The 9,712-nt window shown below is 44.0% G+C and overlaps 1 protein-coding gene across 1 annotated transcript; it reads right to left on the reverse strand.

The window, feature by feature from the left end:
• Positions 1-273: 273 nt before the first annotated feature.
• On the reverse strand, positions 274-9,332 carry SLC30A1 (solute carrier family 30 member 1). The gene is made up of 2 exons (XM_065632744.1): positions 8,520-9,332; positions 274-5,122 (listed from the first exon to the last, which is right to left on the reverse strand). Exons 1-2 carry the CDS (start codon positions 9,148-9,150, stop codon positions 4,212-4,214), a joined length of 1,542 nt encoding a protein of 513 aa, XP_065488816.1. The 5' UTR covers positions 9,151-9,332; the 3' UTR covers positions 274-4,211.
• Between the last annotated feature and the right edge of the window lie 380 nt (positions 9,333-9,712).

Raw genomic sequence — 9,712 nt, forward strand, 5'->3', positions numbered from 1 at the left:
TAGCTAAACTTGTTAACGAGTCTTAGGACACTCAGGGCTCTTTTTTTTTTTCTTTCTTTTTGGAAAATGGGGAAAAGAAATAAATCTTGGAACTAAGCTTATAACATACTGATAGTATTTCTGCAGCAAACTTGGAAACACCACAGTAGTCCCGATGTTAATACATCCATACGATCTAGGTACTTTCAGCCATTCTTCAAAAGCCAGGCTGTACTAGCAGAAGCTTTGGACTTCCTCCTGCAAGTAATTCCTTGCATGCAAGTAACTACTCGTCAGCCCCATGAAACTATGCATGAATACAAAAATTTACATCACTGAGCCCTTGCCATGACTTTTGGGGAGTCACAAGTTGGGGCTAGTTTTGTCTTTTACACAACTATCTGTATGGCCATACCAAATACCATGATGCAGCAATAACAGATATTACCAAAATCCCAGAGTGGATGTTGAAAGCAATTGAGCTAAAATTATAAGGAGTTCCACAGAAGAAATTTACTCTGCTAAAAAGTAAAGCTTCACAGTACTGTGGCTCGCCCACTGAATGTCTGAATTAGTTCTGCACTGCACCCTAAGTTGCGGATATAATCTAAGAAGTGATTCTAAAATAGCATGTTTCTGGTTGAGACATGTACTAAGTGTGAAATACTTTACCCAATGATGACATGTTCAATCAGAATAATCAGAAGCATAAATAATCTAGACACTGAAATACAAACTTTTTTTTCCTTAAAATCAGTGTTCCACATTTTTTTATTTTAAAAATTCAGGAATGTGATACACAATACAATTAGCTCCCCACCACTGCAGTGTTCACTTACATTAGATTCACTAGTTTCATGCTTTGTGGAAAAAAAAAAAAAATAAAGAGACTGTGCAGTGTTTTTGAATGCTCCCAGTATTCTGGAACTGTGATCTTCAGAACAAAACAAGTTTGTGAAACCACAAATAGATCAGGTTAAAAAAAATAATCAAGCTATATCACAGCCTAGCAGGCTACAGTCAGGTCTCATGCAGCCAGAATAAACACAAAAATTGTGTTCCTGCTGCTGTACAGCCACCACCTTGACCTGACTATGCTTTCTGGGAATTTAGCGTTGAGGGCTAAAGAGACTAAAAGGCCCTATTAACACCAGCTGGGGCTGCACGTGCAACACGGCACACGACAGGGAGGCCACGCAACTCCCCCTTCTGCCCCCAGCATCGGCATCATCCTCACATCTACACCCTGTCCTAATAATAAAAATAACATGGGGGAGAGCTTTTTGTCTTTTAAGGTAGCCATTGCCTGCAATGGACACAGAAATAGAAAAATATGACTTCTGGCACACAAAAAAAGATTAAATAGTTACAATGGCATTAGTGACTCCATCTATTCAGATGCATTTAATGAGACTGTTAACCAATGGTGGCAACTGTCAAGACTTAATAGTTGCTCTCTTTTTGCAAAAGCAACAGGAGAGAAGGAAGTCAGGCTTCTCAGTGCTACTATGGTTTGTCTTGGGTTTGTTTTGCTTGTTTGTTTTTTAAGATAAACTAAAGAGCAGTAGTTCTATGGTGCATTAGTGATATACAGCAGGACCTCAATAATTCATACTAATGACTGAGACCAATTTCAAACTAGCAAGCAAAATAATTAGTGAAAGTTTACCATAAAAAGCAAGGATACACATTTCAAAAAAAAAATAGTACTTTGTTCATTTCAAAATTTACTTGGTTAATACTTTGTAGTATACTAGCAGTGGTAGCATATTTTGCAAATGTAGTCTTATTACAAGATCTCATTTAACAGTCAACTCTAGATCATATACAGGTAACAGGAGAAAGAGTTAAGATAATTCAGACAAAACAAAAACATACATAAATACTATATTAACATATTTAAGTTAGTTTATGAGACTATACAACAAGCATAAACACAGAAAAAGGCGAGTGATGCTGATGGTTGCGAAGCACCAACATCCCCAAGCGAGCGCAAAGTTGAACCGACCCATCCACACCCCGCAGCTTCTCGTGGATGCATCCGAGGAGCCACGAAGCAAAATATTAATAAATGCAGGGTGCTGGGCTGCGCCCAAGCCAACACACCCTGCAAGAGGGGGCTCGCGTGAAACTGGACCAGTGCTTTGGCACACAGCATTCGGCCAACGCATTGGTATACGACACAGAGCTAGTCTGGGCCTGTAGACTGCAGGGTTAATACACAACACTGGTAATCCACCCATGGATAATCGAGAGTTGACTGCAATGCTCTGCTAAGACGTTGGGGAAGATCACTGACACGACCTGGAGGTCGGACGAGCAGCAGATCATTTTGAACTACTTAGGAGCAATTATCATACAAGACACGTGTTAGAAATGCAAACTAGTGAGGCGTTCTGCATCCGGAGGCAAAGCTACATTCCCTTCGCTAACAAAATATTCTTAAAAAAAAAAAAAATCTATATTTAAATACTGTTAAAAACCTGAAAACCACAGCATTAAAGAATTTCATAAGGCCAAAACTATCCTCAGTTCCCTCTGTTGTGCCTAGGTATTGCAATTCATTTGCAGAAGGAGTAAATACCACGTAATTTAGTATCTTGTACTCCTTCCAGTGCCTTCCAGTAACAGATCTCAGAGCGCTTCACACAAGAGTTAAGCCTCACAACACCCCTGTGAGGTAGGTATTATCCCCATTCTAAGACAGGGAAACTGAGGCAGAGTGTTTATCATGTCCAGAGTCACAGAGCGAACAATGGAAGATCCGAGCTGTTTTCCAGTTTTGAGCACAGGAGCAGTGGATTTAATCACAAGACATTTCCCATACATAACTTGAGGGTGGATCAAAAGGGTCAGGGTTTTACATTAGATTTCTTGTATGTTTTATCTTCAATTCTTATCTAGCCTCTGCCAAATTCAGAGTCCATAGGCCACTCTCTCCTCTGATAAGGTGTAAGTTGGCAGCATACTGTAACAGCTTCTTTAGAGCCAGTTGTCAATTAACTGAGTTAACATTTCAAACCACAGATTTGGATGCTTAATATAAATGAAATTATGTCATACGTAAACATCTCAAAGTGTTAAACATACTGTGAATGAAATCCTGCTCCCTGCCCCATTTCCTCACCAGTCAGTGGAAGGCTCCTGGGGACACCGCGGGGACCAGGACTGCAGACACTGCAAGTGCTTACAGACACGCGACTACAAGCAAAATGCGCCACTGAATTGTTACGGAGGCTACTTTAAAAGCACGAGTCATAGCGTCAGTGCTTGGCAGATCTTCCCTGACAGAGCACAAATAAGTAATTCTTTTATCTTAGTAAACTGAGCATCAGTTAAAAATGAAGCTCCAGTTTTTCATTCATAGCACTGCAAGTCAAGTATTCTTTGAACTTCAAAGACTTTTATGACCCGGCACAACTTGGAAATAAGGAAAAACATCAGAAAATCCATAAAATATGAAAGTATGCATTACTTTATCGGCCAGTCTCATGTCTTGATCCCAGAGCAGTATACAGTAGCTTGAACTTCCATTCTGATAGAAAAAACCCCTTTCACATCTGATACTTTTCACAAGCAGTTGATTTTAATTACCTCGCTACCTTATCCGAAAAAGTGGGGTCAGTCTTTAACAATCACATGATGTTCTCTTCAACATATGCTATACAATAAATTCATTAGAAAAGCCTTCACATTTATTATTATATAGGTTTAAGAAAAATAGGTGAAACTGCAAAGTGGTTTCCAGTTTTAAGTAGTTATATCTTTAAAAATGTTCTATGAACTTTGGTTTCCTTAGAGCTTCTAAATAAACAATATATTAAAATATCTACAAATCAAATATTAAAGGAAAGAGGAATTCCAAGAAATCTGTAACACAAATTGAGTTCCTACATGCTTATTCCTCAAACACCTTTTCACTGGAAAAAAAAAATTTATTTGAAACACAGCAGAAAGTGTCTCTGCCGAAATCTTGCAACTGGTTTTCTGAAGTTGTTACAGCATTGGTGCATTTTCTGTCTGTCTCAGGACAAAGTCAACACTAACACATTGTAGCATGACAGTGACATTATGTTCTTTAAAATAAGCATTCTAGATTTAGCAATATGACAAGAACAAGTACTTCAGCAATTACACTACTTAGCAAAATTGCATTTCAAATGTCTGTCTCTTCCTCTTGCAATATAGTTGTTGTCAAAGTCACCAAAATTCAGGTAGCACCATTTGGGGAGTTACAAAGATGATTCAAACTGCTCGTTTTGATCCATGTTTGCCTCTAGCTTAACTGAAGGGACGCTCTCTGACTTAGTCCTCCTAGTTTTCGCAATTTCAACGACAACTTCTGAACAAGAAATACTAAGTGATGAAGATTTTTCTGTCTTCTTTGCAGTACTATCTTCTCCTGTTCCGCAACACTGCTTCAAAGCACACTGGGTCCTGCAAGGAAACTCACATTTCCCTCTCCCTGATTCAGAGCCAACGCTGGCAAACTCAGGCTGAATGGTAGTTGCGTGAATCCCTTCGTCATGAAAGATCTCTTTGATGCGCTTTGCCACCATCATGTACGTGGAAGGGTCAGGACACTTTATGTGCGCAGTGCCAATGATCCTACTGCCTGCCAGCTGCCAAATGTGTAATTCATGGACTGCTTCAACTCCTTCAAGGGTACGTAACTTTGAGTTCAAAGAATGAACATCTATTTGTTTGGGAACAGTCTGTAGAAGTATAAGGGCTGACTCCCTAAGTAACGGGTAAGTTGTGTAAAGGAGTATGCAAACCATAATCAAACAAAGGACGGGATCTAAATATAGCAACCAGCATGGACCAGCCACCGTAATGCTCTCTTGCTCAGAATTGTTTCCTCTGCCAAGCGTTTGGGATAAAGTAGCGTTTTCCATGCAGTGGTCATTGACACATGGATTAAAGCAGGGCCCATCTTTGGGACACGGATTCCACAACCCATAAAAGAGCAAGGCATTCACTACCACAATTACTGAACCTAAGGCATCTCCAAAAACGTGCAGAAAAACTCCACGCATGTTAAGCTGTGCACTGGAGTCTTCTTCAACCTCCGCTACATCCACAGGATAATGACCAGCATTCCCATTCACTTGTAGGTCAGTCATGTCATCTTTCATATCACCTGACAAGAAAACAGTAAAATAATTAGGCATATGCTATAATATTACACATTACTATAAATCCACATAAAATAATAACCAACATTAAGCTTGCCACATTAAGTACAAAACTGAAAAACACGCAACTCTACCCAAAACACTTGGCAACATTTTCTCTGGCTAAGAATATTCAGTTATCCCAGTAAGTGATCTAAATAGCATAGAAGGCAATCATTTCTACATGAAGCTTAAAGGTGTAGAGTGGCAAAGTATGAAGATGGCAATGTTTGAAATTTATTTTACTGAAAAACTGTTTTCACATTTTCCAGCTGTTTAACCATTTGACCACTCACTGTTCATTTCTTAAGCAAAATGCAGAATTACGGAGAATATATTAAAAAGCTGGTTAAGTAGCTAAGTAACTTGCATTTGTTCCCTCTTTTGAACAGCCAGAAGGCTAATCACATTGCTAAAATCTCTCTTAAACCATAGGACTGCCCAGAATTGTGAGATAAAATGAGATGAGCTTTTAGGTCTAAGACGCAGAATTCATCAGCAGTGTTGATGACAGGACAGTGCAAGTTACCACTAAAGCTCTCAAAGGCTACAAACTAGTGTTATATATATTTCAGAATACAGGAAACCCATATTTTTAGTACTTTTTTTTTTAAGTAACATACAATTGTTGAGTGACATATACCTGTTGATGCCTAAATCCATATGCCATGGACCATGCAATGCATAAATGAACATTTTAGTACCCTCCTTTGTCAAAACTGCCTGTGATATTTCCGCTCCATCACACCTAACTAGCTATATAAGAATACACATCACTACAAAGAAGAATGCTTTTTGAAAGAAAAATTTTTCCAGTGTTCAAAATTGAAAGTATTTTACATTATTAACCTCTTTTCTTCAAAAGTTCTTCTTTGGACAGAAAACTTCCAATATCAAAGAAATGTAACAGGCACTGGTCACTGGCCTGACGAACTGAAACAAGGAGCTCTTGCTGCTTCCGTGCTTATTCAGTTCAAAGCTTTGTAAACATGAACACGTTAGTACGACCTGCAGCTTCTGCCACCCTGCTCTCATGACTGTGATTCTGTAATCACAAAGTGTCTGTAAGTTCTTTCCTCTCTGAAGAAGGGATGGGCTCCCACAGAGGTGGCTAAGCGGGTCGGTTCCAAGCCCCAGGCTCGTAACCTCATGCATCACCCTTCTGTCCTAAAGCTCCAGCTACATTTTCCACACAACCTCTAAGAATTACGGAATATGGGACCCGTAAACTTCCAGAGAAATCAATAAATTAGAGGAAAATACCTCAGGTTACAGAGTTCAGACCTCAGGGTTCACAGTGAGAGCAAGGAAAGAGGAACTTTTCTGACACTCTACCAGTGTACCAAGTACTCAGAACAAAGAAGATTTGGGAAGTCAGTAGACCTACCTATAAGGGTGGGTAACAGGAAACATGGTTCCAGAAAGCTCTCAAGATTTTTTTTTTTAATGGCAAATGGATAAGATGTGTCAATTTCAAATACGATCATTTAAATTTAACTCTAAACTGATTACTTTACATAAAGTGTACACACAGAGATACCTGTGTAGGACTAGCCCCTAAGGTTATCACTAGCTTTCCACTCCCACCTAAGGAGCCCTTCTTCGTAATTTCTAGTGAACGCAAAGCAGCACTCTCAGTCGTTTCCCTAGTCTTCACCTACACATCTTACCGCTCCTCGCATGTCTCTGAGCACCTTTACCTGTAACATTTCCATGGGTAAACTATTAATAACTCCATCCCTTACATGATCATGACAGAGCATAGAAGGAAATACAAACTTATTTCAAAGTTTCACTGTGACCAAAATTATGCCCTATTACCACCAAAATACCCACAGCAATTTTTTTTTTTTATTGCCAGGACATCCATGAGAAATTCCAGACAACTTAGGTCAGAAAAGTATACATTTTAATCCATGCTATAAGTTAATCTTTTAGTCCAGAACTAGTCCCAAAACTTAGCTAAAAGCACAACTTCAGTTTCACCACGCAAAAACAATTCATAAGCCAAGATATCCAGTAGATCAACAGTTAAGGGAATATTACCTTGTTTGAAACTAATTATTAGGATACCTTTGTTGGGACTAAACCAACATTAAGAGCTTATTATGTGGTCAAGAAAATGGTGTAATATATTCAGACCAACTTTCCTATCCTCTTGCAAAACCTGTCTTTTCAAAACCAACATAGAATCAAAACACGAGAAAGAGAGAGAGAGGGAGACTGCTAAGTTTCTTGAATGTATATTGGAACCTCTGACCACAAAAAAACCAAAACTGTAGCAAAGTTCACTCTGCTCAGTTAAAGCTCAATTTAAGCTAAAATAGTGGTGTTCTGCAGTTGTCCTGATGAAAATGAAGGAGAGACATGGGTTCTGAAGACCAAAATCCCTTCCTCCTGGTAACAGGGATGCCATATGATTAAAGTAAAAAAGTGACAATTCCACACCTTTCACTCTGCTAGCTGCTAGCACACAGTAAGTACTTGGCTTACACCAGGAGACTTCAGAATAAACTCTCCAGGCTTTTGGATCCATAAAAAACCAAAAACAACAAAACAAAACAAAAAAACGAACCACTAAGAAATTCCCTCCCACAAAACAGTTTGATCACAATTGGGAAAGGAAGACTTTAAATTTATCCCTATGTGCAAGTGAGTGGGAAGGTAGATGCTTTAGAAAGCTAAAGAAAACTAATTCAAAGAAACCGCACATGTACTCTGACACCAGTAAGCTCCATATTCAGTGCCTACTGCATGACTTCCACAGTTCTGATTGGTAATTTCCAAGAGTTCTTCCTCTTAATACGGAGGTCAGGAAGAAGTGCAACATTATTGCAATGGAATATACTTCAGTGTGTTACGTTCAGATGGAAATTAGCTTCTCAGATGGCTAATAACTGACCCAAAGGAGAGATCCAGCTGTCAGGACCAAGGTGTCAAGCTGCACTCTGTTTGATGTGCAGCCAGTTCAGATGGCATTAGGGCAATGTCTTGTGACAGCTTGTGTCGCTAGGCAAAAAACACTTGTCATGTCCCTTCTCCACCAGCACCAACTTTTTCCAAGGCAAACTGCTTTACCCTATGACTCTTTCACACTCTGACCTGTCTGCAAGACAAACACACAACTTAGGGCGCTCCTTTTAGCACTTGAAGGAAAGGTGTGAGGCAGAGGCGCAACGGCCCATGTGCCCAAAGCACCGCTAAGAAAGTTTCTTGCCTCTTCCTGAGGAGAAAGGATGGTGGTCCCCACAAAGCCTGCACCAGATGGGACCAGGATGCCCACTACCCTCCCCGGGGAAGGGCCCTCTCCTGCTTTCTCGACACCTCTGTTTTGGGATGGGACAGAGGCACCGGAGGACTTACCCAGCTTCTCCTGGCTCACCCCGTTGGAGCTGCTGCAGTTCTCCACTAAGGTGCTGGTCTCCTCCCGGTGCAGCGCAGCTTCGCCATCCCCGGGCGGCTGCTCAGGCTTGGGGCCGCTGCGGGAGTGCCGCCTGCCGCTGTGTGAGTGCCCGTGGCCGTGGGAATGGCCGTGGCCCCCGACACCGTGGTGGTTGAAGAGGCAGAGCCCCAGAAGGTTGATGATGAGCCCCGCCACCCCCACGCCGATGACCACCAGCGGCTGCTGGATCTCATGGGGCTCCGTGAAGCGCTCGATGGCCTCCAGCAGGATGGTGAAGCAGAGGGCGGTGAGGAAGACGGCGTTGACGAGGGCGCCCATCACCTCGGCCCGCACCCACCCGAAGGTGTTCTTCTTGGTGGCGCGGGTGCGCTGGGCGAAGCGCACGGCCACCAGCGCCACGACCAGGGCCATGACATCGGAGAGCATGTGGAAGGAGTCGGAGAGCATGGCCAGCGACGACGTGACCCGGCTCACCACCACCTCCACCACGAAGAAGAGGAAGGTGAGCGCCAGCATGCACAGCAGCCGCGCCCGCCGGTTCTGCCACCACCGCGGCCCGCCCGGTCCCTTCGCCGCCATCCCCCCGCACATCGTGCCGGGGCAGCGGCTGCCGGCCCGGCGGAGGCGCGAGGAGAGCGGCCGATGCTCGGCGCGACGAGCGGCCCGCGGGTGCGGCGGAGCCCCGAGGGCGAGCGCGGCCCCTTCCCCGCCGCCGGCGGCCCGGCCACCGCCGCTCCCTCCGCAAGCGCTGGGCGAGCAAACTTTGCACCCGAGCCCCCTCACTCTTTCCACACGGAACCCGAGCCGGCACGGCCACGCCCCCCCGCCCGCGTCCTATTGGCAGCCGCCCCCCCGCGCGGCGGGGCCCGCCCGTCCCCGCCCCCCGCCTCGCTCGCTATTGGCCAGCGCGCCCTGGCGACAGACGGCCCCGCCCCCCGGCCCCGCCCATTGGCGGCAGCCGCCTCGCCCCGCCGGGTTGTGCCGGAGGAGGGGGGCGGGGCTGCACGTGACGTTTCGGGACCGGCGGCTTCGATTGGCCGATCCCGTCGGCTTTCCCCCCACATCACCCCGCCCGCCGCTCCGCAAGTTCCCGCCCCGCGGCGAGCGGGACTCGTGCAAAAGGTGCCGCTTCACACGGCCCCGGCCCGGCGCG

Source organism: Caloenas nicobarica, chromosome 3, assembly GCF_036013445.1.
Source record: "Caloenas nicobarica isolate bCalNic1 chromosome 3, bCalNic1.hap1, whole genome shotgun sequence".
Taxonomy (NCBI): Eukaryota; Metazoa; Chordata; class Aves; order Columbiformes; family Columbidae; genus Caloenas; species Caloenas nicobarica.